Genomic DNA, 23,466 nt, shown 5'->3' with positions numbered 1-23,466 from the left:
CAATGATTCAAAGGGTTTGAAGCCTCCTGTTGAGATATTTAAGAATGAAAAACATCTGATATTCACGATGCTTCCTTGGACCTAAAATATGGTTTGAGCAGATGAAAATTTGCATCGGACGTGTAAGCTCTCAGTCATACAGGAGTGGTCCATTGATGAAAAGGTTTCTTCAGCCGTCATCTGTACTTCTTTGAAGGTGTCGGATATGTTGCTTGTTATCCAAGAGGCTTCGTCAGCTAACTAAAATGTTGCTGGTAGCTGTGGCCCTATAGATATATATCCCTACTATCCAGAGGTGGCAGTGCCAGACCTCTTCTACGATAGATCCCTGCTTTAAGGTTGACGCGAGCAGAGGACTATTTCCTGAGGCTACACTGATTACTTCTATTGTCCTGACTGATTATAGTCTACGACTGGCCTGGTTGCCCCATTTGCTCTGGTTTCACCTCATCAGCATAACTAAGCCTATGTGGAAACAATCTCAGAAGTCTGTTGTACGCACGATCCAAATTAAACCTCAAATCACCGTGTTGATTTATTGAAGGATTTTGCTGTTTTAGAAAAATTGCTTCGTTTACTCCCCTTTCAAACCATCTATTTTCATTCGCTAAGATTTTAACTTCATGGTTGTCAAATGAGTGGTTGCTAGCTTTTAGGTGCATATATACTGCAGATTGAGGCTAACTAGCATTATCTCTTCGATGTTGATAAAATATTTTTGGAGAATCTCCCCAATCTATCGCTCTTTACTATCTTCATTTTTACAATGTATTGAGTAAACTACATTACTTTGTTTTTCATTTGGCAGCCTATCTTTTGGATTGTTACATCAGACAGGTTAAATCGAAACGTAAACAGTACAAATGCAAATGCCCAGCTAATATTCAGATTATAATGTTATAAGCTAAATATTTACACAGCATATTTATACAAACATTTACGGCATATTATTGGCTCACAATAAATGTATAGCATTCAATTAACTTGCCATCTGTGTTTTGAAATGTGAGAGGATAATGGAGTACCCAGAGAAAACCCACACGGCGAGAACATACAAACTCCACTTATTTTTTAATTAATAGCATAAATACCTCTTCAATGCCCAATAACGTAATGAAATTGATAAGCAGCATATTTTCGAAATTAGAGCAAATCATTTTATATTTTTCAAACAGTTGCTTTCATGAGCTTGTACACAAAAGTGAATGAACAGCAAAATGTGTTAATCCCTCGACAAGGAATTACTGCACACACAATTTTTTTGGGGTGGGTGTGGGGGGTTACAACAGGGGGCTCCCATTGCAGATTGTCTTTAAGCAGCAGCCTGAGCACTGATCCAAATCAGTCACCTACGCTGTTGCTCACGTGTGCATGCAACCTCATTCATTGCTTTACAATGACCACCTCCTCCATCCCAAATCCTACTCCAGCTCGTGAGTGCAGTCATTTCTAGTGCAGAGAAATGTCCCTGGTGACACTGACGCAGGCGCTTTCCTCCATTTGGTGTCTCACCAGTCCACCTCCCAACACCATCTTTTACCTCTTCCTTCCTGTTCCCCCAGTTTTCGATTCCCTCTTCCTGCCTGTTTCTCCTCCACTCATATTGTTGGTTCTGCCTATTACTCTCCCTCTCTCTCCCTCCCTCTCTCTCTCTCTCTCTCTCTCTCTCTCTCTCTCTCTCTCTCTCTCTCTCTCTCTCTCTCTCTCTCTCTCTCTCTCTCTCTCTCTCTCTCTCTCTCTCTCTCTCTCTCTCTCTCTCTATCTCTCTGCTCTGGCACTGCAGTGCTGATTGTGATTGCACACACACATACACATACACACACACGCACGCACACACGTGCCCCCACACAGAGCGTTACTGAGAGGCGAGGACTGCACCAGCATGCGGCAACCGCGCCTGAGCTGCTCGTGAGCATCAGAAAGGCGAACGGAGGCGAGAATGTTGTGCGCTGTCTCACGTCAGCATGCATCATTGCAGCGGTGTCAATGATGCATTTCAAGAGCAGATAGCTTATGTTATTCGGGCTCCTCTGCACTGCCTCTGCATCCTGTTCGCCCTGCTCCTCCCACTCTAACTCTTTCTCCTCCTCATTCTCCTCCCGTCTACTGCTTCACTAGACAGGACTATAGATTGACCGGTACAAGCGAATGCTGGATGATCAGGTTTGCGCCGGCTGAAAGATTTCTCTGTAGCAATGCTACACTTACATCTTCACCGATTAATGGATTTTAACTGACACGTGAGGCAAGAAGATAACTCGCCACCTGCCGGATATCTTGGATGTGTGTGTCACTCCTAGCCATTGGCTCATCTCCTTGTTTTTGCTAGGTGTTTTTGCCTTTCCTGGCTAGCAGGCACTGCAGCATCAGGACCGCAAGACCAATGAAGTAGTAGGGCATGTGGACCCAAGGCAATCCAAACGAAGGGGTTGAGTGCTTCCATTGCAACCACTGCTGATGTGCTTATCTTGATTGGTGTCCGGGCCCCTGCAGAGGCGAGTAGAGCAGGGTGGCTCGTGCGTCGAAGAAGCAAGCAGGACGTCCTGTGGGAAAGGGGCGGCTCAAGCATTGGCCTCCTGATGGTGGCTATTTTTGTCTCCGCTAGCTGAGTGACTGGGACAGCAGGTAGAAGAGAAGATGCTTATGGCCCGAGACACGGCGCGAGATGAGGCTCAAAAGCTACACAGGAAGTGGCTGAAGCACCAGGCCTTTATGGCAGAACTGGCCCGTAACAAGGAATGGCTGGCCAAGATAGAACAGGTGAGTCGATTTGATCAGGGCATGATGCAGGATGGAGAGGTCATGAAGAGCAGGTAAGTCAGACAGAGGTGGGAGTGGGGTGCCACGTTGACAAGATGGCATTTGTGAGTTGTTGTTTGTAGCTAGTAGAAATCGCGAGAGGTGTCATAACTCATTGAGGACATCTTGAATAACGTTCTCAAGGTTATGAATGTTGACAGTGCTTTTCACATTCATAGGTGACATGATCGCTTTGGCCTCTCTTCGCAACAATGTAAAAGAACACAATTGCTTCAGTCTTCCATTTAGCTTGCGGTTGATTGTTGATTCACTCAAAGACGTTCTCAGAAACCGGAATGAGTGCAGAGAATGTGCATTTATTCAATGGCCTCTCTTATTCGATAGTCAACACGAAAGGAAGGTTTAATTTCAGACAAAAATCCAACTTTGCTATTGTGCTATGCTATCTACATATCCTTGGCCTCTGTGAAGCTAAATTGGGTTTACGGCATGTAAATTAACCCCCATTAGTATTCCACATATTCCGCGTTGCAGGTATGTTACACTTTTATTCAGGAATAACATTCACAGTGAAACATGTTCCAGTTTGAGAGTACAGGTAATGATGATTATAACTTCATTGTGTGTTTTGTCAATGCAAACTTTTCGGGATCTTTCTTCAATACAATTAAAATGAGAACATTATTTCTGTCAAAAATCAGATAGGATATATTGTATTCTTTGAATGTTTCAGTTAAATCAATATAAACTGAAGTACAAATACAATTTTGTGATATAAAAATGTTCTTTAGAGACTGATTTACTGTTGTCTTCATGATTAAATATGCACAACATAGCTGTTTAACTATGTATATCAATGGTCTTTGAAGACAAGTTCTGTAGTGTATTAAATTCACCATTTGTCCTGTCTACTGTTAATGTAAATTGTAATTTGAGTTTATGGTAAACTCCCTCAACATATGTTTTCAAAACAAGGATCGCGGACTGCATTTACACCACATAATTTTATGTATGCCACTAAAATTATAAAATTGTATAGTTGCCTTATAATAAGGCTTTACTAGACGTATTGTCAATACTCTTTAAATTAAAACATGTCCAATTTAAACTGGTACTTTCATCCTTTTTAAATGGGGCATGCTGGTTGCACACATGGTGAAAGCACTTCAGTGCTGTAAAGCGGGCACCTGGAGACCAAACCTCCACCTCTGATTGTTCTTGTTACTGTGCTGCCAGGTGTGATGGTTTAAGAAATATAATAAAAAGATTAAGAGGGTTTGATGCCTGCTGTGAACAAATTGAGGATTGTTATACATTCTATTATACCAGCTGTTTGCTTATGGGCCAGTGTTAGATATGCTCTGAGTAGCTATAAGCTTCAGATCAAATTTCTGCCACTGAATTGTCACAACACCTGATGCTTCTCCAAGACAGACCTTCTGCTGGGATGCCCATCCAAGCTCAGCTGAGACCAGTCTGTCGATTTGGCAAATGTGCATCGAGCCTTGCAGTCGTCCAAAAATCAGGATCAACCTTACGGCATTGGTTGACAGAGTTTAAAGACTGTAAGATGCTAAAAGTATACTTCAGTCAATCCATGACCTACTCTGATGGGAATCATAGTGTCCTGCTAAATTTGCATACAACAGCACACAATTTTAAATACTAGTTCAAATGAGGCAACGTTATTATAACATCATCAGGAGTGTGCACTTGGAGGACTGAATATTGCAATGCCAATGTGGCAATGTTGTACATGCATTTGTACGTGTCATGGGTTTAATCGGCCTTCAATTACAAATTTAAGCAACTAAAAAAATAAGGAATAAGCAGTAGATATTTCAGTATTTTCCAAGTTATGAATCGCTCCATAGTTTAGGTTGCATAATAAAGAAGAAAAAAGCAGAAGTCACGCTGGAATATAAATCGCATTTTGCGGGATAATGTATTTGATCAACTCAAAGACGAAGAAGACATCTTGAAAGGCAATTTCAAGTAAAAATAAAACCAAGAACAACTAATTGTTCGATATGCTAACGCTATCTGACACATAAACAAAGAACTGGGATTGTAACTGCTATTGTCAGGATCGTATTAAAGGTTATTCAGATAACTACAGCAAGTTTACCACACCATCAGTGTCAATCCAAATCACTAAATCTAATTCATGCATCCATTTTCCAGACCGCTGTATCCTCAATTAGCGTCGTGGTGGCTGCTTGAGCCTATCACAGCTGTCTTTGTGCACTATGCGGGGGCGCACTGAAACGAACAACCATGTGCACGCACAGTCACATCTCGGGACAATTTAAAGTGTTCAATCAGCCTGTTTTTGGAATGTGGGAAGAAACTGGAGGACCCAGAGAAACCCCAAGCGCTCCCGGGGAGAACACGCAAACTCCACACAGGGATGCCGGAATGGGACTCGAACTCGCGACCTCTGCACTGTGAAGCCGGCGTACTACCGGGCCGCCCACTAATTTTAATGAAATCTTTATTTTGTGTGTCGGTTTTCAGCAACTCAGTCAACTCCCAAGCTACAACATGTGGCACTTCCTCGTGCACGTCGCTTACGTCAGACTCAATGTCAATTTATCAGCACAGACCACCCTCTTGCGGTTAAATGTGAAAATAATGTGATATAATGTACAAATGTGCAGTCATTTCCCACATAAATCGCAGAGTATAAGTCACATAACTGGCCAAACTATGACAAAAAAACTGTCCAGAAAAGACTCTGTTTGTATACTTCTCAAATTATACAGCCATGTGATTGTTTTTTCGTACAATGTGTTGAATGTCATATCATCTCTGTATTGCACGTTGGTTGTCCATGCCAACATATCTCAACAAGATTACATCAACCTGCAATTCCCAGCCTTAGCACACAGTTCGACGAACTTGACTGGAATTGAAATAATTCAGTGTCATAAATTAAGTCATTCAGAATCAGAATCAGAATCATCTTTATTGCCAAGTATGTAGGACACACAAGGAATTTGTTTCCGGTAGAACACGCTGCACTAGTATCGTTGTCACTGACATTCACAAATTTATTCGAGAATTGAAAATATGACGTAGAGCGCTGTTCCCAAACTTGTTCGGGCTTTGTCTTTTCATGCATGGGTGCAGATAAAGCGTTGGCCATGGCAATGTTTTTTCTTTTCCACATGGGGCAGCGTTTCCCTTTTTTCAAATTAAGTTAGCGCTTTGTTTCAGCTTCAGCTGATGGTAAAGCGTTAAATAAAACAATATGTCGGTATTGCATTGTATTTTGTACAGCATCCCTCATTTCAAGCTCATATAACTCCAGACACATATAATTTCGGAAGTAACATTTTTTTTTCTGATGAAAGAAGATAGTCTAAGGTTTCCTACACTGTGTCATGCAGTCCTAAAACTCCATACTCCGTGGGTCCTGGAATTCAAGCGACAATGACAAAAACCCTGGCACTGGAGCGGACAAATTTTTGCACAAGTCTCGCAGTGAATGAGTTAAGATTATTTTATACGGATTTCTTAAAGGTGTTACTTTACAGACTGAAGTTGTCTACAGAAGTGCGAGTGGAAAAAATAAGAATATGGCCTGTGTGTGCGTGGGTGTGTGTGTGTGTGTGTGTGTGTGTGTGTGTGTGTGTGTGTGTGTGTGTGTGTGTGTGTGTGTGTGTGTGTGTGTGTGTGTGTGTGTGTGTGTGTGTGTGTGTGTGTGTGTGTGTGTTTGTTTGTATGACCAGTCTTGTGAGGACCACTAACATTTTATACCATACGTAGTGAGGACATTTTGTTGTTGGCCGGTCCTCACATGTTTTTCATTCTAAAGGCTTCTAGAGGGTCTATATATGCATCTGTTAACGTTTCAGACAGGTCCTCACATATTCACCCAAAATGATTTGTTTGATGTGTATTTTCACTTCACTTGGATACACACACTTTTTACTCACTGTGTGTGTTTATGTTTGTGTATGTGTGGTTAATGAGAGGAAAAAAAAGTCATACCACAAAAAAGTAAAACGATATTGCAACCAAATTTAATACAGGGGTGAGGACTTTGAATATACCCATTCAGAAACCTCACTCCTGCTGTTATTTCAGTTTCAAGTCCACTTTTTATTTCTTTGTTTTTTAAAGATGTTGAAGTGGGAAAATGGGGTGACATTTAGTGTTCAAATGTTATACTAGTTCTCTAAACTTATCAGCTTCGGTGGTCCTTACTCCTTATCTGGAGTTATCCAGACCTCACAAAACCATTGAAACAGGAATGTATTTGTGCGTGTGTGTGTGTATTTTTGCGTGTACCAATTCATCGAGAAGAACATTTGTGAGATAATGTTTGATGACGGACACAAGTTCATTCAAAAGTTGGCTGTGAGCGAGCCCCCGAGTTCTTTTTACGCCAAACTAGATGGATGGTTTATGTTGTGGGCTGCATCATGCTTAAAGCAAAAAGAGTCGTTCTCAAAACTGTTCTCGTGGAGATTAATTATTGAGGAGATCCATCAATCTATCCATCTATTTTCGACACTCAATGCATGTTAGGAACAATGAGGCCTGGATCCCAGCAGATTCTGAGGGTGTGAGGGAGTGTAAATCGTCAGTTAGTTGATTGTCGATACCAGGGCGCATGCAGATAAAAAGTCAAATACAATTGTACACGAATTGCCAATTTATAAGACAACCGACGCCTACCGACAAGTTGTGTCCAAAATTTGTAAAATCACTTCCACTGAGCTTATTTTACAAATATTCCACAGCATATAGCTATATTTTACTTTTTAAGACTCGCACTGAATATTCAGGAAGTCTTGTTTTTGAGTTGGTGACGATACCTACCGTGACGTCACGGTAGGTATCGTCACTGACCGAGAAAGCAACATACAATGCATTTTGGGTACTTTGTTTGGTCTGAAAACTTCGTGATGATCCGTGTTGATGGCGAAATTAGAAGGAAAACACATAAATAACGTGATGGTGAATCGTTGTGTGTTGCACCAAAACTACTATTTGATACTAGCTTACACAAATTCCCAGCAGACAAATCCGCCCATTTCCAATGGAGCTTAGGCGCCATCATGTGCATTTTCTGGGACCCTATATTGCAGTCCAGACACCTCAAAATGACACAGAAGGACTTCTTTAATCTATTTCAAACATGTATGCTTTCCTCTTCACAATTATTTGCATCTTCTCCAAATCTGAAGCCATTGCTTTGATTCTCGAGCCATGCAAGACGTCTTGGCGTGACGTCACAAACAAGGGGGCGGGACCTCCTGAACCTGGCCATTTCCGGTTTCATTTTGAAGTCGTTTTTTGGACACTTTAAGTCATTTTTATTGGTGTTTTTAATTTGACTAAAAATATCAGCCTGCGTGTTTTGGGTATTTTAGATGTATAAAACGCTTTTCTGATGTCAGTTTGGAAACAAAAAAATGTGTTGGTTGTCCTTTAAGTTTCTTAATTAACCTATCACGTATATTTTTGGGAAAATTCGCAGATCGATGCAAACTACACCAAAAGGCTAAAGAAAAATAACGCTCAACTGGCACCAAAAATGATGAGCGCTACTCCATGCTCCTAATTCAGTCATTCATTTTCTGATCCGCTTAATCCTCACTACGGTGGTGGTGGGGTGAAAGAGCCTATCCCAGCCATGATCCGGCAATCGGCGGGCGACACCCTGAGCCGGTTGTCAGCCAATCGCAGGGCACACAGAGACGAACAACCACTTGCCCCTTAACTCAAACGTAGGGACAATTAAGAGAATTCAATCAGTCCCCCATGCATGTCTGGATTATGGGAGGAAACCGGAACACCCAGAGAAAATCAAGGCAGGCCCGGGGAGAACCAGCAAATTCCACACAGGGAAGCTGGAGCAAGGACCGCACTGCACTGTAAGGTCGACTCGCGAACCACTGGACACCATGCCGCCCTTATGCTCCTAATATGTTTGGTAAATTGTTTGAAATGTCATTCGGAAAATAATTATTGGGAGATCAACACTTTGAGTGACAGAGGTTACTCCACTGGACAGCTTACCGTGTTATCAGTTAGTTCACACGTCAAACAAAACATGTTCTCCAGGGGCTTAACCACAATCGAAGAAAGCTTTGGGAAGCTCCGCTATAGTAAAAATGTTTTCTTTTTGGTTTGTTTTTGAATGGCCATTGATTTAGCAAATTACTGAATGTGAGATCACCACTTCAGAATGATGGTGTATGTCATGTGACGTATGTCTACATGTCCTAGGATACTGCAATATAGTATAACCCCTTGTTGTCATTGACACCTTTTGTTGTTGTTAAGATGCTCTATATATATATTTTTTACGTGCGTAGTGTAACAGGTCCTGGTGAGGATATTTGGTGGACATTTGATAAAGTAAAGATCGATTGATCAGTTTAGATTTTGGAAACTGAGCTTTTAAAGTGATGATTGAGTGTCGCCTTTCTCTGGTTTTGCTTTGTATTTTCACAGTACTTGCTTGGGCGACTGATTATCCCAATGGTATCAAACTATTTTTTTTTTCCCACGGGCCACATTGTCGTTACAATTTCCTCTCGAGGGCCGCAAGGAATTTAGGGAAGCCAGTAGAATGTTTCATTCCCTCCAGATATTACATACACAAAAAAATTGATGAATGACTAGCTTTCAAATTTGATGTAAAAATAATGACTGTTATTGTGGTTTGCATGGGACAATTAGGAAATTTGGTTCAGACTTTAAGAACCATCATGGAATTTCACAGGTTTGATTTGCTTTCACGGGCGGCATAATGGGATGTGGTGGGTCAGATTTTGTTGTCCCGATTGGTGATTGTGAGCACAAATGTTTGTTCGTCAATGTCTGCCCTGTGATTGAATTGGCTGGCAAGCAGTTCGAGGTGTCGACTGCCCAAAGATGGGATGGGCTTCAGAACACCTGCAACCTTTGAGAGCATAGGGGGATCGGAAATTGGATGGATGGATGGTTAAATGGATAGATATATGGATGGATATATGGATGGATGGATGGATGTTTGGACATGGAAACAATGCTATTCCTTTTCAATGCATAAAGTTGAAGCAATATTTGGGGAAGAAAACATTCCTGTGCACTTGTAAAGAAGTTTTATTTCATTAATTGTAAAATTGATATTTGAATGTCACTCAGTAGAACACACAATGCAACGCCAAGATCCCAACAAAAATGCAAAAACAATTGTGACGCATAACATTTAGGTTTGTTTTTTCTCGTTTGGTGAGGTGGTCATCTTGGCTGTTTCCATCACCCACTGCTGATTAAGTCTCAATTGTTTAAATGACGATGAGCTCACCCACAACATCTTGTTCTAAAATATGGATGGTTATTTAAGGCAACATCGAATCACAATTCCAGCCACTGGAAATGTGATACTATTGGCAATATGAAGTGGTTATTGGTCATTCTGAATGATACCACGGTCATCGGTCTCATCAAAGACGGCGACGAGTCTGCGTACCGACAACAAGTGGAGCAGCTGGAGCTCTGGTGCAGCCGTCATAACCTGGAGCTGAACACGCTCAAGACAGTTGAGATGATGGTGGACTTCAGGAAACATCCATCACCACAGCTACCCCTCACACTATCCAACTGCCTGGTGTCAACCGTTGAGACCTTCAAGTTCCTGGGAATCACAGTCTCCCAGGACATGAAGTGGGAGGTCAACACCAACTCTATCCTGAAAAAGGCCCAACAGAGAATGTACTTCCTGAGGCTGCTAAAGAAGCATGGCCTGCCACAGGAGGTGCTGCAACATTTCTACACGGCTGTCATCGAATCCATCCTGTGTTCTTCCATCACCGTTTGGTTCGGGGCCGCCACAAAAATGGACAAAATCCGACTTCAACGGACAGTTAGGACGGCGGAAAAAATCATTGGCACCGCCCTACCCACTCTCGAGGACTTGCACACTGCAAGAATCCAAACTAGGGCGCGGAAAATCCTACTGGACCCTCCGCACCCTGCCCACCACCTTTTCCAGCTACTCCCCTCAGGCAGGCGCTACCGATCCATGCGCACCAAATCCAGCAGACATTTAAACAGCTTCTTCCCCCAAGCCATTAACTCTTTGAACTCTTTCAACAGTAGCCAAAATGGAACTGTATAGTGCCACTTAGCAGTTTTTTTTGACAACGATACTAGTGCAGCGTGTTCTACCGGAAACAAATTCCTTGTGTGTCCTACATACTTGGCAATAAAGATGATTCTGATTCTGATTCTGATAAGGTTGCACCAAGCTGTTTCAAACCAGACAGTGCTAGTTAAAAAGCATAAGATTGTTTTGAAAAGGCCAAGGATGTTCTCATAGTAATTACAAGATTGACGTATTTGTCTGTCATTGTGCATGTCAGTAATCTATATTTCTTGTGTTAACGTACACTGCACTCTAGTCATCCTGTATGTCTCATTTTTACAAATTAGTATTAAAAAAAACAAAGCAGAAAATCTTTAACTTGCAATGGTGCGTGACCTACGTCACCGGAAGTGTTTCGCGCTCAGCAGTCTGCAATTGCAGCTTGTGATCAGAGCTGTTGCACTATAACTTTCATTGTTATCATTATTATTTTTCAGAGTTTGCTTTATGTACAATTTACCGGGTAAAGAATAGGAATTTAGAAGGCTGAGGGTAGCACTTTAAAACAGTACGTTTGCTACCATTGTTAAACAGGTTGCAAAAGGGTGTCGCATGCCTCCATGTCAGATTCATCATGATGTGCATGCATTAGCGTGGCCAGGGGTCAATCGGAAAATATTAGTTCACCGAAAAGTCGATTTTCAATTCAAACAGTGTGGGTACCTCTGGCTTAAAGTGTTCCATTAAAGGACAACCGACACCATTTTTTTTGTTTCCTAACTGACATCAGAAAAACGTTTTATAGCATCTAAAATACCCAAAACACGAAGCTGATATTTTAGCCAAATGCAAAACACCAATAAAACTGACTTAAAGTGTCCCAAAACTACTTCAAAATGTGTGTGACGTCATCAACTCAAAAACAAGACTTCCTGAGTATTCAGCGCAAGTCTTAAAATGTAAAATATAGCTATATGAGGTGGAATCTTGAAGTAAAAAAAACCACAAGCAAAAAAAAACTAAAAAACAAATAATGTGACACAACACGAACAACACAGACAGTGATTTATTCATGAGCACTTTCTGCACTCTCTTTGTTGCATGAAGCAGTTCTCGATGAAAGAGGACAGGAGCAAAGAATCCTTTTGACATCATGGTGGAATGTGCATGTTTGCTGCCAGCTAAATGTTGAAAGCAAACATGACGCTGTAGCATCCATTACTGAAAAAACATTGTCTCACATCTCCTGCACCACGTAAATCCGCTTCAATTCCAAGCCGCGATAGTTTCACATACAGACAGATGCAGATAGAAATTACACTCTCAGAAATTGAACTTTTCAGATTGACCACAACCAGTCCAAATTGTTCATCCTACAGTCAATTGGATGAGTTTGCAGGTGTCATGATCTGGTTGGCGACCAACGGGTGGCGCTGTCGGCCCCGCCTGCACCTGTATAGGTGCTGCTCGTCCTGATCAGTGGCGGATTGCCACGTTCGGATTGGCGACCAACGGGTAGCGCTGTCAGCCCTTCTTGCTGCCTCGCAAGTGCTGGTCGTTCCCAATAAGTGACACTTTTTTGGGATCCACATCTGCCACCACCACCTTGCAAACCGTGACAGCAGGTTGATAATCCCAAAATAATTTATCGACTGGAGGCAGTGGTTTGAATCTTAACAGCCACACATGTCAACTTCTGTATATAGTACCATAATAATTTCATAAAAAACAAACAAACCTTGGCAAAGATGAGCTGTCGTTCTCATTTAAACCTTCATGATCGTAACAAAAGTGTTAACCAATGTTCTATTGGCACATTCTTCCCATCACACCTTTAGACCAGGCTGAATCATTTCACGTGAAAAAATACAAAAATACAAAAAATACAAAATACACAAGAGGCAGATGAAAGAGCCAAACACAGAGACAGGTCCGCCCCACTAGCTGAACAGAGGTTTTGCCAGGTACACTTTGGTTGGCATCATCTATGACATCTGTGACCAAAGACATTAGAAACTTCCTGGAAATGTTTGTTGTTGATTCTCAATTTTACAAACTCATACATATTTGATGGTGGAGGGAAAATATGAAAAGAAATAAGACGCGGATGGAATCATGAACAAAGTATCATCATCATTTCTCCACTGTGAGACTAATAAAGGCATATCCAATCCAATCCAATCCAAAGTATCATCAGTATCAGCACTTAATGTTCGCCATGTCAATATTAGGGCTCACTAACCTTTTTTGAAATTGAGAGCAACATCTTGGCTACTGATAAGCGAAAAGGGCTCCCTGTTGGATACATACTTTTGAAATAACACTGGTGTATGTTTTGATTCATACTTCAAGATATTGGTTGATGTGAAGACACTACTCCTGTGAATGATTTCTCACAATAATTCGTGAATAAATAAATAAATAAATAAATAAATAAATAAATATTATCATACGTTACATTTTCTATGAACGCCTATTCACATTTTCAAATAATCACTTGTACAACATTCAGAGAAAATTGAGTCTCCCATCACTTGTGAGCTATTTTTTTTGGGAAACATGCCCGCAGGCTTCTCATGTGGTTCTGGAAAGCTACCTTGTGCCTGTGGGCAACCACGATGGTGACATGTGTGTACTGTACGCTATTGTAGGAACACATTTCCTACTACAAAACCTTGTGAACCCACTGAGGCTGATGAAAATTATCTTGTTCTTCTGTCCGGTTTTATGTTCACAAGAGGTTTTACAGATGAGTGAAACCAAAAATTTGTATTTGGGTAAAAATATAGTGACCAGTCAAGTCATTCTTTTAGACAAGGCGATATCTAGAATGAAATTCATCCATCCACCTATTTTCTGATTCGCTTTATCCTCACAAAAGCATGCAGGAGCATATCATAGCTGTCTTTGGCCAGTTGGCGGAGGACACCCTGAACCGGTTGCCAGCCAAATCGCTGGGCACACAGAGATGAACAACCATTCACGCACACACTCATGCCAAAGGCCAATTTATAGTGTTCAGAGAGAGAGAGACAGAGAGAGAGAGAGGGAGATAGAGAGAGAGAGAGAGAGAGAGAGAGAGAGAGAGAGAGAGAGAGAGAGAGATACTGTATAGTATGACACGGTTTCTCTTTTCCTTCTTTCCTTGGTGTAATTTTGTCAACAGAAGACGAGGTCTCACCTTACTCTCGTATTACTGCTGCATCAGCATAACAGGAAAGTCTGCAGAATTTAGAACTGTATCATAATTCCATGAGGATACAATTTCAACATTGTACCTGTACTCTATTAGCCATGACTGTGTTGAAAAAAAAATCAAGCACCCACAGCCTGATTACCACTCCGGTGATTTTCCTGCTTCTTTTCCTCATTTCCTCTCTTCTCATCTGCTTTTCCCCGGCCATCACCTCCCTCTCTGATTTTTTCTCTCCTCTTGCCTCTGTGTGTCAGTAAAGCCATGAGAGGAGGGAGACGGCTTTCTGTTGGCTCTGCATTATGAGAGGGAGAAATGAGGCTGAGGGACGCTAGAGAGACTGCGCACAAGCAGCAGTTGAACAGTGAGGCTGTGCCAAGAGAAGGAATGCAGCATTGCATTATGAAATCCACTGAGGAGATCGTCCAGAGAAAAATAATATGGATATTTTTTTTTGAGGTGTAGAAAATGAAACTATGACTACATTTCTTTTATTAATCCATGAAAAGACATTAGAACCTTTCTATTATAATTTACATTGACAGAAAAAGTGAACATATGCTAAATCACATAAAAAACGAATCTCATGAAGAATCTTGTCTTAAATTAAATTCATGTCATCAATTAAATTGCTTTCCAATTAAGTTCCGTATCTGCAGCGCATAATTTACTGTACTCTTCGAGCCACACCTCCTGCATCCAGGTTGCACTGTGGATTCCTCCATCATGTCGTACAGAATGTCTAAATTCACGCATGCTACATCAGTGTGGCTGTATCGCAATCCACAGACAACGTTGATTTTAACCTGTAAAATGCGACCACATTTTTTTTTAATTGGAGGGACATCAGATGTTCACGCATCGCTGGCAACAATTAATAGATCTAATCAGTATTTCCTATTCGTAACTCCATAAGTTGTATTAGAAAAAAAGACCAAGCTGACTGGGGGCAAAAGAAAACATTAAAAACATTGACCATAATGCATCCACTCGGACATAATCCCTCACAAAACAGCGACAGAAATGGCTCAGGTACAGCACAGAAAGAAGTGTATTTGACTTGCCATGCACTATTTGTAGGTCAGCCCGAGGCCAAACTTTCCTCTATTCCCTGCCTCCTTGCGAGCAGGGGTTGTTGCCTTGGCATGGAGCTATTTCATTCCAAGTTATTTTAGGCTACAGACGTGAAAGTATCTACTGCCTATTTCCTTTTAGTTATTTATTTTGACCCCAGTCCAAGCAATGAGGCACAATGTACAGATCAAGGTACAATTCTGAGGTTCATGAGCTCCCATGCCAACGATAACCAGAATTTGAGGATCTTTGCACTTCAAAATTGTGGAAAAATACACCTTCACTTTTCTTATTTTCTGCAACATCGTCATCTATAATGGGAAATGAATTATGTAAAGATGGATTAGCCCAATTCACATCAAATCCAGACAAATTTTAGCTTTCTCTCAGGGGAAGAAGGTGGCTTTTAAAGCAAGCTTTTAATGCCAATTAAGAAGATAAACTTACCTGAGGAGTAAATCAAAAATAATTTCGACTAGGATTTCCTTCTTCTGATCAATTAAATGTCAGGGTTGCATGAGGTACACATGCAATCAATGATAACTACTTTATAAAAATGTGGGAAAATGGAGAAAAGAAGAAATAACATTTCCCAATCTGTTCTTTTGCCATACAATTTGTTGTTGTTCAATCTACTGTTGACTTCTTTGTGGTATATATAGGTGACAATCGTGCCTGTGGTGGTCGGAGCACTCGGGGCAGTGACGGCCAAACTCGACGAGTGGTTGCAACAGATCATCGGATATCTCGGTCCAGAGATGCGCAGTGCTGGGAACAGCACGGATACTGCGCAGAACCCTCAAGCTTCCTGGCCTCTGGTAGAGGACCCAAGCTAAAAAAAATGGGGGACAGACACCACCCATGGGGGGTGAGACGAGGAGAAGAATATATATATATATATATATATATATATATTTAAAACAAATGTCATTGAATCAATCCTGTGTTCTTCCATCACAGTTTGGTTTGGGGAACGCCACAAAAAGGCGGAAAAAAAAATTGCCACTGCCCGACCCACTCTTGACGACTTCCACACTGCAAGAACCAAGACAAGGGCACAGAAAATCCTACTGGACCATCCACACCCTACCCACCACCTTTTCCAGCTACTCCCCTCAGGCTACCGATCCTTACGCACCAAATCCAGCTGACACTTAAAGAGCTTCTTCCCTCGAGCCCAGTGGTTCTAAATCTTGCCGGAGACACCGAACCCCACCGGTTTCATATGCTCATTCACCGAACCCTTTTTTCAATGACTGCGCCCACGAACTGCAGATGAGACTGAGGGGTGGACCTCGGCGGTGGAGGACTACCACACCCCTGAGACCGACTCACCAAACGCCAAGGGTTCGATTAAACCCATTTTAAGAACCACTGCTCTAGCTATTAACCATATAAACAGTAACCCAAATCTAACCGTACAGGGGCTCTTTGCAATTTTGCACAATCCATTGTCCCTTGAACCACTGTTCCTGATCTATAAAATCTCCAACACCAGACACTTTGAGGATCTCAAGGACATATGCCTAATTGCACACTTGTACTACAAATTAAGTAACTCATCATTTTAAAATGGTTCACTGATTTTCTGTACCAACTGTAGAACTGTTATCGTATTTTATTTTACCACTGACCACTTTAGCTCTGCTTGATACTTTTCACATTGTCTTGCAATTATTCTTGAGAGGTACCACTTATATTAAGGAATGCCCCTCCATATTTATTTGTCATGTCTTTTTTTCAAAGATTAAACGGGTGCAGCTTGTTCTACTAGGGACTAATTCCTTGTATGTTCTACATACTTGACCAATAAAGATGTTGATATTTAAATTTTACTCTTACCGCTTCATTTGAGATGTCCTCCAATTCTGGAATGACCCACCTTCCAATATTTGATTGCCAGTGTAGTGGAAAATGAACAGATTCAGATGCGCTGTATTTTGAATGACAAGATGCTCTCTATACATCGAAAATGCTTCACTGTCTTTTTCCAGCTGTAGTGTTCTTCATCGTCTCTGTATCTTGTACTGAACGAGGTGGCTGCTCATCTCATAAGAACTATCCCTTGCAGCTATGGCTAACATTAACCCATTTTTTTCCTAGCGGTACCATGGAGTGTACAAGAGAGAAGCAGAGTCAGTCAGCCAAGAAATGGCAATCTCCCACATAATGCATATTTTACACGAAATATGGCTAGCACTCTTAGCACTGAGAGGAAGATTTGTATCAATCTGTGCCGTCTTGCAGTCTCACCGCTATCAGTTTAACAATTGTTTCTGTTTTCTTATCATAGGAGGGCCAAGGACTGATCCAGGAGAAACCAGAGCTACGCGCGGTTGTGCAGCAGAAGCTTGAAGAGATCAGGGAGTGCTGGTCTGACTTGGAGACCACAACCAAAGCCAAGGCTCGCCAGCTCTTTGAAAACAATAAGCCAGAGCCGGCAGGGAAAAGCTACTCAGACCTTGACAACCAGCTGTCCCACTTGGAGCAACAGCCCCCTCAACTTGAGCAGGCACATCATCTGCCCACATTCAATGAGCAGCTCCAAAAATTCCAGGCAAGAACAGTAAAAAAAGTTACATTATTTTTACTGATGCCTACAACTTTGGGATAGTTACGCATTCAGCAGACAAAAGGCGAAAAACAAATATACCCTCTCCTTTAGAGCTAGTGAGCTCTATCTTATCAAATGTGGCAATTATCAGAAGCCTACTCAACTCAAGTCAACATGTTTACTGAACAAAACTCAGTGGTTTTGTTTCGACCTTGTGGTTCAGGTAACCTTTGCTTTGAAATTAGCAGATAGCTTTGAAATTAGCAGATAGTTGTCCAGTCTATCCCAATTGTAACAGAACACAGCGATTGCCCGACAACCAGTTCAGGGTGTACACCTTTGACTGCCCAAAGACAGCCGGGATAGGCTCCAGCGACCTTTGAGCGGTTTTGAAAATGAATGAATGGGTGGACATTGAATAACTTTACTTTAACCTTGCTATGATTAAAATGCTACTGTATCTTTTTGGCATAGACTATGGAGTCTAAATTTGGAGATATCTACAAGGATGTGGAGGAATTGGGGACCTTGCAGGGGGTATGCCTTCACCAGCGAGGTCTGATGGCGGGTGACAAAGAGGGTGGTGAGCATTCAGGCATGGTGGAGAGTCGCATCGTTCGCCTCATTGAGCCCCTGAAGGAGCGACGCCGCATCCTGCTGGCTTCCAAAGAGATGCACCAAGTTGCTCAAGACCTGGAAGACGAGATGGTTAGCACTTATTCTTTTTTTCTTTAAATATGGCCGACCATTCCATGACCTAAGGTTGATGATTTCACAGCTTTGGATTCAAGAGAGGCTTCCCCTGGCATCGTGTAAGGAATATGGGAATAATCTCCAGAGTGTGCAGCACCATGTAAAAAAGAACCAGGTGAGGATCACAAAACTTTGAAACAAACTCTTCTTAACTTATTTCGCATTGGTCTTTTAGACTCTCCAGGGGGACCTGACAGGCCGCAGGGCACGTGTTGAGGAGGTTCTGGACAGGGCGGGAATTATCGCATCGCTACGCACCCCCGAAGTGGAATTTGTGCGTGAAGGAGCCGGTCATGTGCGGCAACTGTGGGAGGTGTTGCAGTTGGAGTTAGAAAGGAGATCCATGATGCTGGATGCTGCACTGCAGGCTCAACAATATTACAGTGATGCAACCAAAGTGGAATCGTGGTTATCAGGTCAAAAACTCCAGCAGGCCAATGACACAAAAGGCACGGTATGGCAAACGCTGGCAATCAGTTTAATTGTCACACCGCCACACCGACACAGATCCACTTCTGATTATTTGCAGGATGAGGCAAGTACCTTGCAACTGCTGAAGAGTCATCTGGCTCTGGAGCAAACTGTGGAAACATATGCAGAGACTGTAGGCATGTTGTCCCAGCAATGCCAGCAGCTGCTCGAGCTCGGACACCCAGAAAGGTGTGACATGACTCCTCATTTCACTTTCTGTGCACCAATCCGTAATTTCAGAAACATTTATTTATTTTATTTGTTTGTTTTGCCATGAATAGTTTTGCAGTACAATATTTACATCAGATTTAGATTTAAGATTAAGAACACTGTAATACGTGAGACATTAACTGTTACTCTGCCAAATATGGCATATTATGTTTTTGTGATGTATCGGTATGTCTGATCTGTTATTGTGATTTTTTTCCACAGTGAGCTAATCACCAAGCAGCAGTCCCACATAGACAGACTGTATGTTTCTTTGAAAGACATGGTGGAGCACAGAAAGATCAAGCTGGAACAGCAGTACTGGCTTTATCAACTCAATAAAGATGTAGAAGAATTAGAGAAATGGATCACGGATCGTGAGACTGTGGCAAGTTCAACAGATCTTGGCCAAGATTTGGAGCATGTGACGGTGAGAATGGCGATGTAGCAAGGTCTTTCTTTTTCAGTGGATTGCTCAGTGTTATAACATGTCACGTATGTGTGGCTCCACTCGTGTGGATTTTCATCCTTGTCAACCTCTCTGTGACTAAGAGAAATTAAATTAGTAACATTTCAAGTAACATTTTGCTGAACTTAATTGACTGATAATAAGAAGAATCATCTGTTGCTTTGCTTTTGTGTTTTTCATTGTCTTATTCTATGTCATGCACCAATTTTCGAGTTAACATCAAATCAGTGTGATAATTTGTTCCCGATGGCCAAAACATTTGTGATACTGCGATTCATTCAAATCAAATCTAAAAATCACAATGACGGCAAAAAAAATATATATCTTATAATTGTTTTCAATTCCAAAGTTAGCTTTTTGTGATTATGAATACGCCAGAATGGTATATGGGAACATTTTATTGCATAAAACTGATAATAATAATAATAATAATAATAATAATAATAATAATAATAATAATAATAATAATAATAATAATAATAATAATAATTAATACATTTTATTTCAAGCGCCTTTCAAAGCTCTCAAGGACACTTTACAATCACAGACAAGTATAGATACAATAATACAATAAATAAAATACAATTATAAATAGAGTACAATACATAAAATACAATTATAAATAGAAACAAGACACAGAGCTACACAGAAAATTCCATTTTAAATAGGTGGGTTTTGAGATGGGATTTGAAAGTGGGAAGAGAATCGATGCTACGAATGTTGGGAGGAACTGAGTTCCAGAGTTTTGGGGCAGACCAGCTGAAAGGTCTTTCCCCCATCATGCTGAGACGGGCAGGGGGTGGGGGGGGGGCACACAGGGGTGGAGGCAGGAAGAGGATCTGAGGAAACGATAAGGAACCAGCATTTAGCTGCGTGAGAAGTTGGATCGATGTGGCAACAGTTCTTACTGAATGTTGTTATGCATGTGGTTCAAGGTCAAATTAAATTTTTGAATCTAACACCTTCCAAAAATTATTTATTGTATTTTAATGTTGAGGTTGGGAGTGGCTGAGTGCCACTATGTCCGCAGGAATATTTATTTTATGATTAGGATACACAGTAATATACAAAATAAGTTCATCTATAGCTCTTTTTTTAAGAATCTGAGCTTTACAATAATTGCATGACTTCAAACTATAGTTCTAATAACTGTCATCAGACTGTCTCAATACTACTTACTCTGTATAAACTGGGATCATGGATCACATGAGTGGCAGTAAACAGCGCCGCATGGAATTATTTCAATATATTTTCTCAGATCCTCCAAGAAAAGTTCATCAAATTTGCCTCAGAAACAAATAACATTGGCCAGCAGCGGATGGAGCAGGTGAATAAAATGGTGAATGAAATGATCGACTGTGGCCATTCGGATGCAGCCACCATCGCTGAGTGGAAGGATGGCTTGAACGAGTCCTGGGCCGACCTCCTGGAGTTGATGGAGACCCGCAGACAGATGCTGGTGACATCCAACCAGCTCCACAAGTTTTTCACAGACTGCAAAGAGGTGTGTTCCAAGTTAATTACTGCCTGTCTTTATGCGGTGTGTTCGTCTGGTTTATATTTTCAAAATGCGCTTGTGATGACGGCTCGGTCTGGCATTGTAGATTTTGGCTCAGATCGCAGGGAAGACGAAACAGCTGCCAGAAGTGAGGGCATGCCAAGCCAACATCACCAATCCAGCCACCCTACAGAGACTCATGCACTCTTTTGAGCATGCCCTTCAACTGTTAGTTACACAGGCAAGTGTTATTTTCTCTTCTGTAACTTGATTTATGAATGTGTGGTTGGTGTTCTTTGGATTCATTCAATTACCATATTTTCGATATGATAAGGCATTTTGGAGTACAATTCGCACCTTCAATTAATGGCCGATTTTTAAACAGTTTTCATATATATGGCACACTGCATTATAAGTAGCACAGAATAGTAGCTACAATATTTGTTTTAATAAATATATTCCTCCATTACATGGTGCGCTGCTAGAGGGAATACAATACAATACGATACAATAATACAATAATACAATAATACAGTAATACAGTAATACAATAATACAATAATACAATAATACAATAATACAATGTAGCCACAAGGGGGCACAAGCCAGTGTCTTATTGTGCTGGTCCCAAGCCCAGATAAATACAGAGGGTTGTGTCAGGAAGGGCATCCGAAACAAATATGCGAATCAAATCTATGAATCCCATACCGGATCGGTCGAGGCCCGGGTTAACAACGGCCGCCATTGGTGCTGTTGACTTTCAGGGTGCCAGTGGAAAATGGACTACTGTTAGTCGAAGAAGGAGAGGAGGGAGGTGTGCCCGGAGGAAAGAAGAGAAATGGAACGCCAAGAGTATAGAACTAAGAGTAGGAACTTTGAATGTAGGAACAATGACAGGTAAAGGTCGAGAGCTGGTTGACATGATGCAGAGAAGGAAGGTAGACATACTGTGTGTCCAGGAGACCAGGTGGAAAGGGAGCAAGGCTAGAAGCTTAGGGTCAGGGTTTAAGTTGTTATATCATGGTGAAGACAGAAAGAGAAATGGAGTTGGGGTTATCTTAAAAGAGGAGTTTGTTAGGAATGTCATAGAAGTAAAAAGAGTATCAGATAGAATGATGAGTCTGAAGCTAGAAATTGAAGGTGTGATGTTCAATGGTGTTTGTGGGTATGCCCCACAAGTAGGATGTGAGCTGGCGGAGAAGGAGGAATTTTGGTTGGACTTTGATGAAGTCATACAGAACATCCCGAGGAGTGAGAAGGTTGTAATTGGTGGAGACTTCAATGGACATGTTGGTGCAGGAAACAAAGATGATGAGGAGGTGATGGGTAGGTTTGGACTCCAGATGAGGAACGCTGAAGGACAGATGGTGGTTGACTTTGCTAAGAGAATGCAAATGGCTATTGTGAATACTCAGAAGAGACAGGAACATAGGGTGACCTATAAGAGTGGAGACAGAAGTACACAGGTAGACTACATTTTGTGTCAACGGCCCCATCTAAAGGAAATCAGTGTCTGCAAAGTAGTGGTTGGTGAGAGTGTAGCCTGACAGCATAGGTTGGTGGTGTGTAGGATGACGCTGGCCGTGAGGAAGATGAATAAACCAAAGGCTGAAGTGAGGACAAAATGGTGGAAGTTGAAAAAGGAAGAGTGTTGCATAACATTTAGGAAGGAGTAAGACAAGCACTGGGTGCGCAAGAGGTCCTTCCAGATGACTGGCAAACTACAGCGAACATAATCAGAGACACAGGTCGGAAAGTACTTGGTGTATCGAATGGGAGAAATGTAGATAAGGAGAATTGGTGGTAGAATGGGGAGGTGCAGGATTGTATACAGAGAAAGAGGTTAGCAAAGAAGAAGTGGGACAAGAGTAGACAGCAGTACAAGGAGATGGAGCGCACGGTTAAAGTAAAGGTGGCTAAGGCCAAACAAGAGGCCTATGATGACTTGTATGCTCGGCTGGACAGCAAGGAAGGCGAGACTGATCTTTACAGGCTGGCGAGACAGAGAGGCAAAGATGGTAAGGCCCTGCAGCAGGTTCGGGTGATTAAGGATAGAGATGGCAATGTATTAACCGGTGCCAGTAGTGTGATTGCAAGATGGAAAGAGTACTTTGAAGAATTGATGAAAGAGGAAAATGAGAGTAGAAGACGTGACTGTTGTGGACCAAGACGTAGCAAACATTAGCAAGGATGAAGTGAGGAAGGGGCTGAAGAGGATGAAGGGGGGAAAGACACTCGGGCCTGATGAGTTACCAATCGAGATATGGAAGTGTCTCGGAGAGGCGGCGGTGGTGTTCCTGACTGGGTTATTCAACAAGATCTTAGATGGTGAACAGATGCCTGAAGAATGGAGACGAAGTGTACTCGTGCCCATTTTTAAGAACAAAGAAGATGTGCA

General features: G+C 41.7%; 1 protein-coding gene across 1 annotated transcript in view; it reads left to right on the top strand.

The window, feature by feature from the left end:
* Window positions 1–1,834: 1,834 nt before the first annotated feature.
* The window catches only part of sptbn4a (spectrin, beta, non-erythrocytic 4a), a 45,958-nt gene continuing 24,326 nt past the window's right edge, over window positions 1,835–23,466 (top strand). The window contains exons 1-9 of the mRNA XM_089017195.1: window positions 1,835–2,760; window positions 17,410–17,673; window positions 18,145–18,378; window positions 18,449–18,538; window positions 18,599–18,877; window positions 18,953–19,083; window positions 19,327–19,531; window positions 20,829–21,074; window positions 21,175–21,309. Coding sequence (XP_088873321.1) covers window positions 2,638–2,760; window positions 17,410–17,673; window positions 18,145–18,378; window positions 18,449–18,538; window positions 18,599–18,877; window positions 18,953–19,083; window positions 19,327–19,531; window positions 20,829–21,074; window positions 21,175–21,309 — 1,707 coding nt within the window. The 5' untranslated portion in view covers window positions 1,835–2,637. The remainder of the gene's footprint in view (window positions 2,761–17,409; window positions 17,674–18,144; window positions 18,379–18,448; window positions 18,539–18,598; window positions 18,878–18,952; window positions 19,084–19,326; window positions 19,532–20,828; window positions 21,075–21,174; window positions 21,310–23,466) is intronic.

The sequence above is a fragment of the Hippocampus bargibanti genome, linkage group LG16 (genome assembly GCF_051943395.1).
Source record: "Hippocampus bargibanti isolate YZ-2025 linkage group LG16, ASM5194339v1, whole genome shotgun sequence".
Classification (NCBI taxonomy): domain Eukaryota; kingdom Metazoa; phylum Chordata; class Actinopteri; order Syngnathiformes; family Syngnathidae; genus Hippocampus; species Hippocampus bargibanti.
The sequence above is the reverse complement of the archived record's forward strand: the minus strand, read 5'-3'. Positions and strand labels throughout refer to the sequence as shown.